The sequence below is a fragment of the Sminthopsis crassicaudata genome, chromosome 2 (genome assembly GCF_048593235.1).
Source record: "Sminthopsis crassicaudata isolate SCR6 chromosome 2, ASM4859323v1, whole genome shotgun sequence".
Taxonomy (NCBI): domain Eukaryota; kingdom Metazoa; phylum Chordata; class Mammalia; order Dasyuromorphia; family Dasyuridae; genus Sminthopsis; species Sminthopsis crassicaudata.
Window position 1 is genome coordinate 600,278,876 of NC_133618.1, and position 17,853 is coordinate 600,296,728.

The following is a 17,853-nucleotide window of genomic DNA, read 5'->3' on the forward strand; positions in this document are numbered from 1 at the left end:
AAACTAGAGGTGGGCAAGTTCCTTGATCTCCCTCACTTTTGATTTTTTCATCTGTGAAATCAGGATTTTTCTCATGATCGCATTTCCAGGAGTTGTTGTGAGTATCAAACAAGATTAACTGGACAAGGGATCACAAATCATATAAATGTCTAGAATGGCATATAGATGTGTTATGATCATGATAGTGATATTGTTGGGTAGTCTCCAGAGTCCTTACCAGTGCAGATGACCTTGTGGCAGCAAACAAAAATCAGAGGGCACAGTAAAAAGTGGGCAGAGTGAATGAGTGAGATCCCAGGTAATGGAAAAGACATGTTATTCACCAGATTTCTGGACTTTTTTCTGGGTCTTCCCCCAAGACTGGCTAACAATCCGACTAGTGGCTGGGTCTGGAAGGTGTTCTGGACGTGTGGAAATTTACTTTGAAGGAAGTTGGGGAACAGTGTGTGATGACTTCTGGGATCTGAAGGAAGCCCAGGTGGTGTGCAGACAGCTTGCATGTGGACAGGCTGTCTCGGCCCCTGGAAGAGCCTATTTTGGCAAGGCGTCCGGCCAGATTCTTCTGGATGACGTGTACTGTTCTGGAAGTGAAAGCTACCTAGGGCAGTGCTATGCGAGCTGGTTTGTGCACAATTGTGATCACAGTGAAGATGCTGGTGTGATTTGTTCAGGTAAATTTCTTCTTTACACTTTGGAAAGATGATTTTTTTAGATCTTCAAATCTCTGCATTTTTTCCATCAATTGTCTGCATTTTGGAAAATTCAAAACCTCTGATTAGAAAGTCATCATTTTTATTCAGAAATACAACTATCCTTCATTGAAAAACAAATTCAGTGCATGGAAATTCTCAATTAAAAAATTAATATGCCAGTTAATCAACCTAACTCAATCATAATCCTAACAAAAATTCATTGGGTACTTCTTGTGTGTCCATTATTTTAAAATATAACTTGATATTCATATATTTCGAAGTTTATAATGTATGTTAATGAGATGACAATAGTAATAATTAATATTCACATAATGCTCACTATGTGTCAGGCTATGCACTAAGCTCTTCATTATCATTATTTTATTTGATCCTCGCAATCTTGAGAAATAAGTGCTATTATTATTATTCCCATTTTCTGGAAGAGGAAACTGAGGCAAACACAGGTTAAATGACTTGTTAGAATCATATAGCTAATAAATATCAAAGACTAGACTTGATCTCTGGTTTTGCTAAGACTCCATAGCTGTGTAAAGTAGGTTTTATATTTATTTCCAATTTTAAAAAGTGGAAATTGAGGCTCAGAAGTCCTAGAGTCCACTAAGCTAATAAGTATTGTAGGGGGTACTTGATACCAGAACTTACTGACTCCAAATTTCACAGACTGTCCATTTTACTATGGAATCCCTCAATACATGCTGCTTTAGAACACCATGAAGTAATCTGATATATAGAAAATAACTACTTTGTAACTGACCAATGAAGTTTGGTGGATGGGACCAAAAAAATAAGGTAGGTTGGGACCTATGTGAAAAGAAAAACTAGCTCCCAATTAAAGCTCATGAATATTGGCTGTTGACAGAGGCAAGGAGAGGAATCTCAGCTGAGGACTTCACATTAATTTTTAAATGGTCCCAAACTTAAATTTCATTGAATCTTCACATTGTAAGGAAACAGTCAAATCTCTTGACAACTTTGTCTATTAAGATGGAAAAGACCCTATCCCATAGAAGAGACAATCTGCAGGAGAAGATTAGGGCTCCAAGCTTTTGTCAAACTACATTGATCTTCAGGATTTTTTTTCTTTTTACCTGTTCTTCCCACCCTCCCCATCACCCTTTTATTGGCAAATATATTTGTCCATTTATTGATCTTGAAGTTAAAAATAAGTGATAAGTAATGAGGAATGAGTTCAAATATCACCCCCCTCCCTCTGATCTTACGATAAAATGACTCTCACATCTCTCCCTTCTCCCCTACCCTCAAAAGGCCCATTTCCTGTCTGTAATTGGTAGGTGTGAATAGAAGTCAATGCAAGTTCAAGGAGACCCTTGGTACAATTGAAGCTATTTCTTTTGAATTTTATGTAATATTGAGTAATTATATCATATTTTATCACATGTTTCTTGGCACTTAAAGCCAATCATTAAAAACATTACTCTTTCCTGATTTTCTCATTTTTCCATTTTTTTATGAGAAAATCATAAACATTATTAAGTTAGGACTGTGAGCAAACACTGGATTTGATCATTCAAAAAGCAACTGACATTTGGTCAAATGAAGAGGACTTATATAGATTCTTTTTTCATGGGGCATTTTTAGGATGTTATCTTCCTAGTCTAGGTCATTAAAGGCCTTATTCATTGGCAAAGTCTATTTATCTCAGATAGCCATTAAATGGCACTAACAATTATGCCCAATGACTGGTTTATTGGCTCCCTTCATAATATGCTTCACTAAGCCTAATTTCTCCTGCATCCCCTCATCCCTATTGGGCTGAGTAGGTATGTCCTAAAATGGTTCAAAGCCTTCAAGAAGACTCCCTTCATTCTTTGGCATGGACCTGGGGACAGAGACTCCACTGAAACTGAAGAAACCTTGTAGTTTCAGGGTCTCTTCCTGGTTGATAACAAATATAAACCTAGATACTCTATATTTGAGGAGGGAGTAAAGAGGGATGCAGAAGAAGGAACAGTTTTACCAACAACATGTTCTATAGTAACTTCAACTAGCTGTCACCTCCAAGAGAATGTAGACTAGCACTGTGTCATCTTATAAAGCTGTGGCCATCTTGAACACTAATTGTATAGTTCTTCATTTCCCTTCACCTTCTCTTTTTAAAAGATTCTTTATATTCTATTTAAAAACTAATGAATCTCATAACCAAAAAGTCATGCATGACTTTGCCAATTTTATACTTCCTCTTCTGAAAATCTCAACTAATGTGACTACAGCCCCTTTAAAAAGGGAGAGTAGGGCAAAATGGGATGATAGAACTTTAGAGATGAGCCTCCGTCACCTACTCCATTTTCTCTTATTTTATTAGTAAGGAAGCCAGACTCAGAATGGAGGGAATGACTTACTCACTTGAGTGAGAGGCAAATCCTGGACTAGAACCCAAGTTTCCTATTCCTAATCTGATGCTTATCTACAACTGCCTCCTTATTCTCCAAGTCTGTCCTAACTTTAACATTCTATAACTCCTGGTTGGGGTTTATTTTCATGAATGGAAGGCCTTTCCATTTGGACCAAGCCAATTAGTATAGCTTTCATTTCTATAACTCTATGTGCTTTGCAGGCCTTTTAAAAAAAAATATATATATATATATGTATATATGTATTCGAATTCAACCTGAATAGTGTCTGACTTGAAATTTACCTCTGCTTAATCTAAGGGGGACCATTCAGTCAATATGTTATATAGCCGAAAATTCAAAGAAGTATGTAAACAATTCAAGAAAACAGGCTCTTTTCAAATACCTTAAAAGTTCCCATTCTAATGTGTTCATTAAAGCAGAGTTATCAATGAACTACTTAGGCAGCATTTAATTAAAACACTTAATTAACCTACAGATTTCATTATTTGAAAGTAATGAAATTGTATTGCAACCTATAATTAAAGATTTTCACTTCTGACTGATTTCTTCCATTAGTGAAAATTAGTACAGTTTCACTTATTTTTTTAATGTATAAATTTTCCATTAAAACCCTTTTATGATATCTTATTGGGGAATTGAGGCACATCTGCCTTCTCAATAACTAGGTAATAGCAAAATGTCAGTCCTGATAGATCAAGCCAAAACTGGAAAGGCTTTTAATATGTTTAGGATGATAAACAATGTCTGCTACTTCAGGATCTTAAATAACCTCAACATCTAGAAGTTGGTCAAGACAAGGTTTTATTTTTTGGTCACAGAAACTCACGAAGGATGATTTTGCAAGAATGCAGCTCCTCAATCAGAGAATGAGCCCTCTCTGATGAAATCCAAAATCTTTTGAAGACAATTAAAGATTGGCTGCATTCTTCAATGTGATTTTAATTTATCTTGTGGTAAAAATATTTCCAAGAGAAATATGTCACTACGTTTATAACAGATGGAAAATATAGGAACATGCTTTATAAGTAATTATTAGGAATTATTGATGTATTGAGGAATCCTTTCATAGTGTTCCAGTTGGCTGAGTTTATAATAGTTTGGATTCTCTTCAACTGTTAATATAATTCACTGAACCAGGGTAAAGTGCCAAACCCCAGAATAGAGGGTCAAGGAATCCAGAACCCTGTAGTTTCCTAAATTTCAAGATAGAAAGGACCCTCACAGCTCATCTAACTCAACCCCCTCATTATACAGATGGGAAACAGTGGTTACACAGGAAGTAAAAAGCATAGCCAAAACTCAAAGTTTTGTCTCAAAGTGAATTCTTTTCCTCTTACAACATCCTTCTCCTATATCCTTTACTTTTTCCTATCTGGTCTTCTCAAAACATACCTCTTGTATTTTATTCATTTCCTGATGCTCTCATTTCAGTTCTCAGTTCTCTACATGAGTCTTAAGGGGTTAACAGAAAAAATTAATTCCTTCACTTGCATGAATGAAATAATAAGCTATGCCTCCCCAGTAATAAAGCTTAATCCTTTAGGAGCAACCATAATTGCTAGAAATTTCAGTCCTCTGACTTGTAGGGGTTTTTAAATTCTTGATAAGAGAGTTTTTAAAAGATCAAGGTAGTGTTAATCACTCTACTACCATAAAAGCATCTATCTTTTACATTTAATAAAGGCTTACCTAAGTACAGAGAAGTACAAGCACTGCATTTTCCCTATAAGGAGAGACTCAGCATTGATATGCAACTTTTCATTTCTTTTCATTCATAGATAATGAATTTGAAACCTCTGGAGCTTCTGGTAAGATTCATACTCTTATATGTCAGAATGTTAATAAGTCTCTATTTTCATTGATATTGGCTTCTTCCTCCAATAAAATAAATGTAGATTATGACTTATTCATGCTGTGTTCACACACAAAACAAATCATTTTTATATAATTGAAGTCAGCAATGTGTCCAAAAACTGGTTTAAGACATACAAACATACATACATACATACATATATATGTATACATATAAACATAGATAAACATCTACATATAGTAAAATTGATACTGCGTGAAGCACTTTAAGAAAAACACATACATTATTTCATTTGAGACTTACACATAGGCTTGTGAAATAGAAACAAGTATTATCATTCTCATTTTACTGATGAGAAAGTCAACAGTGAAAATGGTTAAGTAACTCACTCCTGATCACACAATAAAAATAAATAAGTAAATAAAATACAATAAAAGTGGGAAAACTTGAGTTTTCCTTCATTCAATTCTAAGACTATCATTTATGCCATGCTGACTCTTATGTAGCTATATAGATATTCATGCATTCATTTATTCTTTGCATTTGCCAGAAAAGTCAAAACTGAATCTTTGGCTAGATAGGTATATTTTCAGGTAATTAAAACAATATCCCCTTCACTTTAATTGGATAGTTGTAGTGATTAAGAGTCTATTATAAATAAAGTCTATCAACTTTTCACATTTAGCATGTTCCTTTTGCCTTTATTAGGGAAAATAGCTTTTAAATGACAAGGCAGATTCTTTGCAACCAACAAATAATCATTTAAATTCATTCCTTTTGAATTTTAACATAAGATGATGAATCTAAATCAATCAGATGGGACAAATGTAAATCTAAATTGTTCAGATAAATAAACAACCATAATATACAACCATTTACCTATTTGATAGGTGTTATCAAAAAACATAAAAAATGGGTGACTTAATTTGTCTTTTGCTGATGGCCAGGTAAAATACAAAATGGAATAGCTATGAATTTGATAATTCACATATATAAATAAGACTTAATAATTTGCTTGGTAGAATCATAGATTCTTAGGCTGGTATGGGACTCAGATACCTTTTAACCCTTTAGTCTACCTACCACAAAAACCACCAAACCCTTACAAGTTAGAATTATTTTCTCAAAATTCACATGGAATAAATGTAATCTCTTTTCACAACATGTACATGTGTACATGTATGAAAAGAGAAAATCTGTAAATTATAAATCATGTCATTTCTCTGTTCCCATAGGCTTTGAAATCTCAACGCAATTTTCAGGTGGTAAGTCATGTCATTTTTTTAAAAATTAAATTTAATAAACTCTGGTGAATCCTATATTTTAAGTGACTTTTTATTCCTAACATTTAAATACTCCCATATTACTTTGCTTTAGAAATTTTACATACTTACACAGTTCACTAAATTGGACTCTTTTCCCCAGTGAGATAGTATATTCTCCATACTTATGATAAGGCAACAGATCTGGGATGTCATCTGTTTTAAACATCTATTTACTGTTTCCAGGAGGTAAGTAGTAAAAGTGGGAGGGGGTAAAGAGGAATAATTTGCATGTGGTTAAAAGGTTGTCTCTCTATATAGGATTTCATTTCCTTCCAATTACAAGGTTGAAGGTTTAATTAAATTCAACAAATGTCTGTTTATCTTTTAAGTTTCTTTGGTCTTAGGAAATAGGATCTAAACAGTTTCTCACAGCTTGTTTTTTTGGAAGTTCAAGAGCTGCTGAATGATTTGCCTCTGTACTCTAAGGCAATAGAAGAGTTTGCTTCTTTAATTCTTTGCTTACTCAGGCAAAAACTATACAAGTTCTACATAGAATGGAGATCTTAACCTTTTTACATGTAAGGAACTCCCTTTTAATGAAGTGTGTGGACTCCTCAAAATAATGTTTTTAAATGCATAAGATAAAATATATAAGATTTAAAGGAAATCAATTATATTGAAATAAATGTGGAATTTTTTACATTTAAGTTCCTTCTGACAAGGTCCATAAACTTTATAACAACTAGCAACAGTAAGGTTTGCTTTATTTTTAAGTTTATTTATTTTTAATACACATTGGTTTATGAATTATCTTGGGAGAGAAAAATTGGAACAAACAGGAAAAACCATGGGAGAGATTAAAAGCAGAAAAAAAGAAGTGAACATAGCATGTGTTGATTTATATTCAGTCTCCTTAATTCTTTCTCTGGATGCAGATGGCATTTTCTGTCCAAAGTCTATAGGGATTCCTTTGAATCACTGAACTATTTAGTAGGACCAAGCCTTTCATAGTAATTTAATGCACATTCTTGCTATTATTGTGTACAATGTATTCTTGGTTCTGCTTGTTTCTCTCAGCATCAGTTCATGTAAATCTTTCCAGGCCTTTTTTTTAATAGAACCATAATATTCTAGTACTTTCATGTACCACAACTTGTTCAGCCACGTCCCAATTGATGGGTACCCACTCCTTTTCCAATTCTTTGCTACCACACAAAGAGCTGCTACAAACTTGTTTGCACATGTGGGTCCTTTTCTCTCCTTTATGATTTCCTTGGGCTATAGATCCAGTAATGGCACTTTTGAGTCAAAGTTTTATAATCCTTTGTCCATATTTCCAGATTGCTCTCCAGAATGGTTGGATCATTTCACAACTCCACCAACAATGCATTAGTATCCCAGTTTTCCCAATCCCCTCCAACATTTATCATTAAAGGTTTGCTTTTTTAAACAAGGAAACAAAAGAGAGGGAATAGGCAAAGTATAGCTCAGAGAAATAATTATTTTTTCCCATAAAATGTTGATGTGGGAAGAAGCAAAGGGGAAAGTCTTATGAACAAATATAATGTCTTTCTTCTCTTAATATTTAACTTGTTTGTGTCTTTGAAAGATTGGCCCCAACTGCAGTTAGTGAATGGGTCAAGTAGATGTTGTGGACGTATCGAAGTTTTCTACCATGGCCAGTGGGGCAGGGTGTGCGATGATCACTGGGACATGAATGAAGCGGATGTGGTTTGCAGGCAGCTAGGATGTGGGCGAGCCATTGCTGCCCCCATTGAGGCCACTTTGGTGAAGGCTCAGGGAGAAATTCTTATGGATGATGTGGAGTGTACGGGAAGAGAAAGTTATCTGGGGCAATGTCCCCATGCAGGCTGTTTCTGCATAACTGTGGTCATGGAGAAAGATGCCAGTGTTATCTGTTCAGGTAATGTCTCCCTCTTCTCCCAGGTACATACATTGCTTTCTAAATGCATTTCCAATGGTTTCATGAGTAAAACACAAAATTACCTGATAATATTTTATAAATCAAAAATGAGGGAACCATTGGAATGTTTTGAGCTCACAAAAAATGAGCCACAAAAGAGAGGTTAAAATAGAACTAAAAACACTCATATAGAGGAATGTTTTATGAATTCCAAGATAGGAATATATTCCCAGGGTATCTTCAAGCTGCTCCTAGAGAGCAAGGGTGAAGGTAGTCAACAGTATGCAGATAGATCACTATGCAGAGTATGGCACACTATATTGGAATGTGGGGAAATAAAAGCAAAATGGTCCCTCATCTGGAAAAGCTTGTAATCTCATGAAGGTGAAAAAAAAATGGGGAGTTCTTAAGTCATTTATTTGAGCTCTAGTATGTCTTCCTTCTATGTTTGGTATTCTTTGACCAACAAGTATCATTGCCAGCATTAGCATATTATGGTATGCTATGGGCTTCCATAAATATGACAAATACTAAGACATAGATTTGTACCACAAAAGAAATAAGATAACTTAGTAGGGAGTTTAGAATATCAAATCCTAGTCTTCAACTCACACTCTTGGGGCAATACAAAGTTTTGATTAGGTGCATCTTGTTCATTTGGCAACTAAATGTCACAGTAAGTAGAATACTGGACTCAGAGTTAAGAAGAAATGAGTTCAATTTCTACCTCATATATTTATTAGCTATGTGATCCTGGGCAATTCAATGAACCTCTGTAAAACAGGACAAATATCACCTCTCAGAGCTATTGTGAGGCTCAAATGAGATAACATAAATAAAGAAATCTGCAAACTTTTAAGTGCTATATAAATTCTATCTATCTTACGATTATTATCATAATGATATTGATTATGAAGATGATTGTGATGACTTTGATGATGATGATGATGATGATGATGATGATGATGATGATGGTGGTGGTGGTGGTGGTGGAACTGACAATCTACTGGGGGAAATGATGCATGCACAGAAAGCTGTAGTATAAAAGAATTAAATTCTAAAAGCATTTATTATTTGCCACACACTGTGTTGGGGACACAGAGACAAAAATGAGACAGTCCCTGTCTACAGAGCTGACATTTTATCATAAGAGCCTGAGAGATAGGGAGGGACAGCATATACATAAATAAGTAAATACAACATATATAAGAAACAATTCAGCAGGGGGAGAAGGGATATGTAATTTCAAGCAATGTGTAACATGAAGATTGAAGAGGGAAATCATTACTAACTAATTGAAGGCATCAGGAAAGAATCAATTTATATTGGGTACACTAAACCATATCTACCTGATAGCAAAATAACCAATTAGTTCAATAAATTCAAACAATCCAATAGCTTATCTAATCTTTTTTGTTGAATTTATATCTCCATAGAAACAGTAAATTAAGTATTTTTGCAAGTTAAGGTCAGAATGTTTCATTTGTAGGATGTCTTTCCTATAAAGTAATTGATAAAATAGATTTTATGCAAGAAAACTAGTTAGCACATGTAAAATGTATGGGATTACCTGCCATCGGGGGGAGGGAGTGGAGGGAGGGAGGGAGGGGATAATTTGGAAAAAATGAATTAAAAAAAAGAAAAAGAAAAAGAAAAAAAAACGGAAAAAAAAAACTAGTTAGCTATAAGTATCCTCCCAGTAGAATGCAAACTCCGTATGCGGGAACTCGCTCACTTTTGTCTTTTTATTCCAGTGCCTGGCACATAGTAGGTGTTTAATAAATACTTTCTAATTATTGATTATAGAGAACCTTCCATGATATTCTAAGGTATGGAGTAAAAGAGGTTAATTGTCTATTATATTGCATTTTGCTTATAATGACATGACAAAGAAAGTAGTGTTACACATTCTATTTCCTTGATTTCATAATTAAGACTCACTTTTAATTGAAGCATTTCTTTTAAAAAAAATAAAACCTGCCCTTGTCTAACAATAGATGTTTCCTTTTCCTATGTTGACAGAAGCTGAGTATTTGATACCTACAGCAGGTAAATTCAGCCTTCATTTTTTAAATCTGATACTCTTTCAACATATTATCAAGGTGTTTTCAGGAACAGAAGGAGGAAAAGTATGAGGTGATGAATATAGTACAAATAATTCTAACTTTAAATGCTATTGTCACATCACTTGACAGTAACAGGTTTGGCAAGGCTGAGATACTTTGACAGAAATTTTTCTGAAATCCCAGTTAAGTTCATTAATCTATTTCTCTATAATGACAACAATAATTCTATTCTTTTGTTATAATAGATAAATATTCAACAATTTTAAAATGTTGAGCATATACTTAAATTAAATATTATGATTTTTTTCTAGCAAACATAACCATATCTATAGTATGAGTTTGAGATCCATTCTCTGGAAACTTCTGGTTCTGAAAATAATGAACTTACTACACCTTTCATCTGTCAGTTCATCCTTTTAACAGCATTAAAAGCAAAGTGTGCTGGGGAAAAAGAAAGGCTTACACATATAACAGAAAAATATGATAGATATGTTGACAAAAAAAACCTGCTTCCCCTCTAATATATCCCTCTATAGGAATGCTACCATTTACCCCATCTCTCTCAATGGACAGGGAAAGAGATCATTCTCCCATGTGAACTCTGACAGGAAGTCACTCCCCATAAGTTCTACCAGTCAGATGAAAATACTATTAGGACACTTTTTTCTTCAAAATCTTTTTTATTTTATATTTTTAGTTATTAACATTAGTGGTTTCATTCTGTTAATAGTTATTTTCACAATTAAATATTGAAAGATCAATTTCTATAAAAGATTGGACAAACTCATAAACTATTTTTAATAATATTATTTGTTTAGCATTCATCCATCTGATGAGGAAAAAATCTGGAGTTCCTTGGCTATTAATAGTTTTATCTGTGGTTTGTTTTATTTTATCATTACAACAGGTATTAAATTCACAACTCCACCAACAGAAGATATTGATGAGTCATCTTCTGGGGAAATAAGTAAAACATTTATCTATCCTTCTCACTTAAGGATTTTTTTCTGTTATAAAGCAATCAAATTTTTTTATTTGAAATTGTAGCTTGTATGATTTCTGACTTGGATCCTGAGGAAACAGAGCTAATAGCATTTACAGGGAAGGGAAAATATCAGAATGGATTAAAGTGTACTAGCCAAGGAATCTGGAAGACAGTATATATCAATCTCTGAACTTCTGAATAAAGGAGACATGATAAAACCACAGTAGAAGTTTGAACAAGTTATTTTGGCCTTACTAAAAGCCCATCTTTGGTTCAGACTCAGGAAAAATTCTCTAGGATAATGTATACTGTCTTAAAATGAAAACCATATGGATCAGGTTTTCTATGCTGTCAATAGTCAGCATGAGTGTATTAATTACCTTTTCTGGTTAATGTTTCTCTCCTTTTATCAAATAAGGATATATATTGAACAACACAAGATGCTATATTTCATATACAAAAGACATTATTTGACATTTTATGGATTTTATTAGACTAATGTATTGAAAACTGTAATGTTTGGGCTAGCTTTCTGGAGGTCCTCCAGAAGGGCCTTGGCCTTAGCAAGACAGACACCATGAGAATGGACAAGAATAGAGTCCAAAGTCTTTATTGTCTCTTACACAGTCTGTGTCTTTCATAGTTTGACCCAGTCTGTCTGACCCAATCTCATCAAGCAGTCTGCCAGTGTGACAGTCTCAACCAGTCTCCCTCTAAGTCTGACTTTGTCCCCAGTTTAAATACTCTATTATTATTACATCATTACAGCACTAGAAAACCATTATATCACCATACTAAGTACTAAGTATATATGTGAACTAGAAAACCATTATCTCATCAATTCCACTGAGTTAACACTTTGTTTCAAAAATACTTCTCCAGAGTTCCAACTCTCTACAAAAAACAAATATTAAACACAATAGTGATGAGCTTTAAAATTTTATTTTTTTCAATAGGTGATGAAAATTTGTCAACTATGGTATCAGGTAAGATAATATTTTTTCTAGCCATCAAAATGTATAAGATAAGATTTGCTAAGTCCATTAAGCTAGCTTCCTTGGTTATAGACAACATGGGTATTACAAATGAAATTTAAAATCAGTTTTCTTTCAGTAGGCTGCCTTCAGATGCATACACTTGGGGAGAAGGTGCTATTGTTGTGAAAAATGAGGGTAATATCTTCTAATTCTCCTGAAAGTTGGGGACCATCCAATTTATAATTTTCATTTTACAGATGCAAATATCACAAGACCCAGAGATTTTAAAGTTAATTGTTCTACATTCTACAGGTAGAGAAAGGTAGTGAGGATTAAAAACCGAGTCTTCCACAACTAAATTTTGAGTGTGTTTTTTACAACATCATGGAGCTCCTTACAGCCTCAGTTGGGCTACTTACTTTGATGACCAACCCAACATCTTATATATTTCATCCTTCAGGGCAACACACCCAATTTTACAGGGAAGAAAACACTATTTGATTTACAAAGATGTGCATGACATCTTTGTAAAAGATACACAAAAATAGTGACTATAGGAAAGAGGAAAATGATAAAGGCAATAAAAATAGGGACAGATAAGTGATATATAGAGCACAGGTAGTAAAGACTGAAAAGGGCAAAGGCTTGGGAAGCAAAAAGTCCAGGTCTAATCCTAGACCTGCTACTATGTTAATATAAAAAGCTAACATAGTATAACATAGCTATATGGGACAGAACAACCTGTAACTCAACTCTAACATAGTGATGTTATTTTGGTCTTCTTGGAAAATGAAGGACAACAACAACCATGGAACAGGAAAGCAATAACTGAAATTAAGAGCTCAGGGTGGGTATATCAACCATGTGGCAACCTGAAGCTGACACATAAAATCAGGGATTTGTTATCCAATCATTTCCAATTTGTGACTCCATTTGTTGTTTTGTTTTGTTTTACATAGATCTTGGACTGATTTACCATTTCCTTTTCCAGCTCATTTTATAGATGAGGAAACTGAGGTAAACATAATTAAGTGACTTGACAGCATCACACAATTAGTAAATATCTGAACTGGATTTGAATTCAGGAAGAAGAGTCTTTCTTACTCCAGGTTTGGCACCCTACCCACCTCGCTGCCCTAAAAATCATGAATAAGGAATGATTAAATCTCTTTTGACATATCAGACTGGGTATTCCAGAAATATCTTAAACTCAATATATCAAAAACCGAATTCATTTCCTTTTTTCTAAACATTCTTCTCTTTCAAACTTTTCTGTTACTGTCAAAGGCATCACTATCTTTCCAGTCTCCTAGGTTTAAATCTAATAATCTTCAACTCTTTACTCTTCCCACATATCCAATCAATTGCCAAATCTTGTCATCTACTCTTTCACAATATCTTGCCTATGACAGATTCTCACCCACGCAGCTACTACCTTGTCCAGTTCCTCAAAATAATTGCAGGAACTTCCTAATTTATCTTCCCACCTCAAGTCTCTCCCCACTGGAATCCATCCTAAACACTCCTGCCAACATATTTTTCCTTAACCATAAATCTGACTGCATAATTCTCCCACTTAATCAACTTCTTTTGTCTTAGGGATAAAATAGAAATGCTTCTGTTTCATTTTAAAAGTCTCATGCATTATGGTCCTTTGGCATTCATTCAACCTTGTCTACCCTTTATGTCTCCCAAATGATATTCCATCTTCCATCTCTAAACCTTAGTATTGACTAATCCATATCCCTGGGATGCTTTTTCTCTCTCTATAACCTTCACTTCACAGGGTCTTCTCCCAATAAGTACTATCTTCTTGTACTAGATTCTAGTCCAAGTACTATCTTCTGCATTGTTTCCTGATTCCTTTCTGACTACACCCAACTCCCTCCTCAGAAAACTTTGCATTTCCCTGCTTTGCTTGTGTTTGCATTTATTTCTGTTCTATTTATGCACTTTATATCTATATGTGTGCTTGTTGCTTCCCCTACTGAAATGTAAGCTCTTTACAGATAAAGATTGTTTCATTCTTTGTGTTTGTATTTCTAAGGTCTACCAAGATGACTGATATGTAATTAGTGCTAACAATACTTGTGATAGCTAACTAGAGCACTGCACCTGAACTCAGGAAGAACTGAGTTCAAATCTAGCCTTGGACACTTGCTAGCTGGGTGACCATGAAAAAATTGTTTAACCCCTATTTGTCTCATTTTCCTCATCTGTAAAATGGGTATACACTAGAAAAGGAAATGGCAAATCATTCCCATATTTTTGCTAAGAAAACTTCATAGACTAAGTTCATGGGATCAGGTAGGGCTGGACTCAACTGAACAACAATAAACAAATATTTGATTGATCGACAATGACCCTTGATATCCTAAGCCTACCATCAGGCAGTAAGCCAGTAAGACAGAAGAGAGAAGGAACAAGACAGAACCATCATTCAAGACAACATGTATATAGTAGCTCATGTATATAGAAATAGTCCTATGGATGTATGAATATACATGAATGTAGATGTATTTGTGGGCTCTACTGAAGCATTTTCCACTCTCCCCTACCCCAAGAAAGGTGACCAATGCTATGGTGCTCTTATGATCAAGGCATATCAAATACAATTATTGAAGTCTTTCATACTGATTCATTGTATGACCTTATACAAATTGCTTCCTCTCTCTGGACCTCACTTTTCTAATTTGTAAAATGAAGAAGTTTAACAAAATACTTTCTAAAATATCCTTTGATGCTTTAAAAAATTTAATTTAAGGTAAAAAGTGAAATTACTTCTATAATTTCTACAATCTATAATTCCCCAATCTATAATTTCTACAGCTACCTTTTTTTTAGGACAATTAAGAGTTACCATTGTTAGAGGTTGAATAAGAATCATTAATGAAATGAGCTCAGCAAGATAGATGGAAAAAGACTCTAGAAAATCCTAGTGGTCAGATCCAACAGACAAACTGCTTGGAAGGAATAACTGACCCATTGTGAGATGTTTCTAAGTGCCAGCTTATGCTGCATACACAAATCCATAGTCATAAGAAAAAAGCATAAGCTCTTGGATAAGGGCATAAAAAAGTATTTCAAAACTGGTTCAGAATGCAGGAGAATGAGCAAATTGTAATGTTTTTTGGATCAAGAGTGATCTAGCACGTATAACCACTTACCTAGGGGGAGATAGGCAATTTATTATTTTAAATCATACTTTCTATTATGTCTTTATTCATGGAGTTAAGCTCAAATTTTGCTCAAACTTTAAGTGCTATTCAAGTATGTGATAAATGTCTTCTACTAATAAAATTGAAGATATTCTATTTTTCTTCATTAAGGTAATCATTCCCTATTAATAGGCATTTTCTTTATTATAGTTCTACCTGCTGCCATCTCAACTGCTCCATCACCTGTAGTTGGTGACCATTCAGGGAAGCTATCAGGTAGGAGCTGGTAATTAAAAAATCATTAACAGATGCCTTTTCTAGCCTTGAGCAATACTAGAACCATATAAACAATTAGGAAATAGAAGTGGTAGTTCATTTTTATTCATTGTGGCTTTATGCGGTGTTGGAAATAAAAGATAAATAGTACAGAGCTTTTATTATAATCTAGTAGGAGAGATAAGACAAATATTAAGTATAATAGAAGGAAAATTGTATAAATGAAATAAGAGATACAAAATGCTATGGCAGAGTTTAGAGATCTCCAGCTCAGAGGTAAAAGGAAGACTTGCTGAAAGGGATGGCATTTTACCTATAGCTTTAAAATTAAAAAGTATTTAAAAAGCATGGATATATGGGAAAAGGGTACTCCACAAAGAGGGAACAGCTTCAACAAAACCATGAAGATTTATTCAGAGAAAGGTGAAAATTCCAGCTTGATTGTAACATAAAGAATATGGAACAAGGTAATGGGACATTAGTATGGAAAGGTGGATGGGGTCAAATCATGGCAGACTTGCCTTCAATGTGAGGGTAGAGAGTAAGGTCTTATCTACCAAGCAAAGGAACAGATTTTTAAAGGGTGGTATAATGACCAAATGATGAGAACGGTGAATTAGGAGGATTAATAGGATAACAGAATACTTGGATGCCTTGAGGCTCACCAAAAATGAAAAACCTTCAAAGAAAAAAAAATAGCATTGTTCTCTAAAACAACTCTGCATTTGTTTTTCCCCCCACAGGCTGCCTTTCTTTGTCCATAATCTAACTATAAAACTTACCCTAAATTGCTAGAATTTTGTTCCATACATCATTAAACTATGTGTTCCTTATTTTGTGGATTTGAAGATTTAAGCCATTGAAAATTGAAAACACAAAATCAATGAGATTCTCACTCCTAATCTAGTCTCGTCTAGTCAAAATCTAGTCTAATCTAATTAAAGAATAAAGACATTTCATGCCACCTAAAACATTCTGTCTGCTTTATGGAACTCCAACTTTCTAATACTCCATCAAAATGGGCGTTTTCTTCAATGATGAAAATTTAATCCTGCCCATTCTACATAGCTCTCCTCCATGGCTTCTTGTAGATTCTGGAACTGTTTCTATTTTGAATAAAATCATTTATAGATTGCTGGATTTCCTTTCTGGGTTGATAGATTAGATAATAACTCACATTTCTGTATAAATACAGCTTACAAAGTACTTCTTTTCTTTTTTAAAATTTTTTATTATTTATATTTATTCATTTACAAGTTATATGCATAGGTAATTTTTCAGCATTGACAATTGCAAAACCTTTTATTCCAATTTTTCCCTCCTTTCCCTCACCCCTTCCCCCAGATGGCAGGTTGACCAATATATGTTAAATATGTTAAAGTATAAGTTAAATACAATATATGTATACATGTCCAAACAGTTATTTTGCTGTACAAAAAGAATCGGGCTTTGAAATAGTGTACAATTAGCCTGTGAAGGAAACCCAAAATGCAGGTGGACAAAAATAGAGGAATCAGAAATTCTATGTAGTGGTTCATAGTCATCTCTCTGAGTTCTTTAGCTGGGTGTAGCTGGTTCAGGTCATTACTGCTCTACTGGAACTGATTTGGTTTATCTCATTGTTGAAGATGGCCACGTCCATCAGAATTGATCATCATACAGTATTGTTGTTGAAGTATACAACGATCTCCTGGTCCTGCTCATTTCACTCAGCATCAGTTCATGCGAGTCTCTCCAGGCCTTTCTGAAATCATCCTGCTGGTCATTTCTTACAGAACAATAATATTCCATAACATTCATATACCACAATTTATTCAGCCATTCTCCTATTGATGGGCATCCACTCAGTTTCTAGTTTCTGGACACCACAAAGAGAGCTGCCACAAATATTCTTAGTGCTTCTTTTCTAACTACTTTATAGTATATATTGGACTACCAGTATTATATTCCTTATTTACTGAGGTGAAAACTGAAATTCAGAAAAGGTAAGTGATTTAACAAAGATCATACAGTTTATAAGTAGTAAAACTGGAGCACAAACTCAGCTCTTCTTATATTTTAAACTCAGTGATCTTTTGCCTACATCATATTGCCTCAAATTTATTAAATAACTTTGTTTATCTGTTGAAAGTGAATAGTATTAATTTTTAAATATTCATTCTGGTATTATTATAGCACTTTCTGCCAAAGATTCAGCTCCTCCTTCACCAGGAACCATTGACACAAATATGCCTTCAGGTAGGACACTATGAGTAGTAACTGATTATTATGGTTATTATAACTACATAATTGGTTATTATG

The 17,853-nt window shown here is 34.2% G+C and overlaps 1 protein-coding gene across 1 annotated transcript in view; it reads left to right on the plus strand.

Annotated features, from left to right (window-relative positions):
- Positions 1 to 301: 301 nt before the first annotated feature.
- Positions 302 to 17,853, plus strand: part of LOC141552985 (scavenger receptor cysteine-rich domain-containing protein DMBT1-like) — a 62,848-nt gene continuing 45,296 nt past the window's right edge. The window contains exons 1-7 of the mRNA XM_074284862.1: positions 302 to 671; positions 6,137 to 6,166; positions 7,776 to 8,090; positions 11,064 to 11,123; positions 12,098 to 12,127; positions 15,487 to 15,552; positions 17,728 to 17,790. Of these exons, the coding sequence (XP_074140963.1) occupies positions 302 to 671; positions 6,137 to 6,166; positions 7,776 to 8,090; positions 11,064 to 11,123; positions 12,098 to 12,127; positions 15,487 to 15,552; positions 17,728 to 17,790 (934 nt within the window). The remainder of the gene's footprint in view (positions 672 to 6,136; positions 6,167 to 7,775; positions 8,091 to 11,063; positions 11,124 to 12,097; positions 12,128 to 15,486; positions 15,553 to 17,727; positions 17,791 to 17,853) is intronic.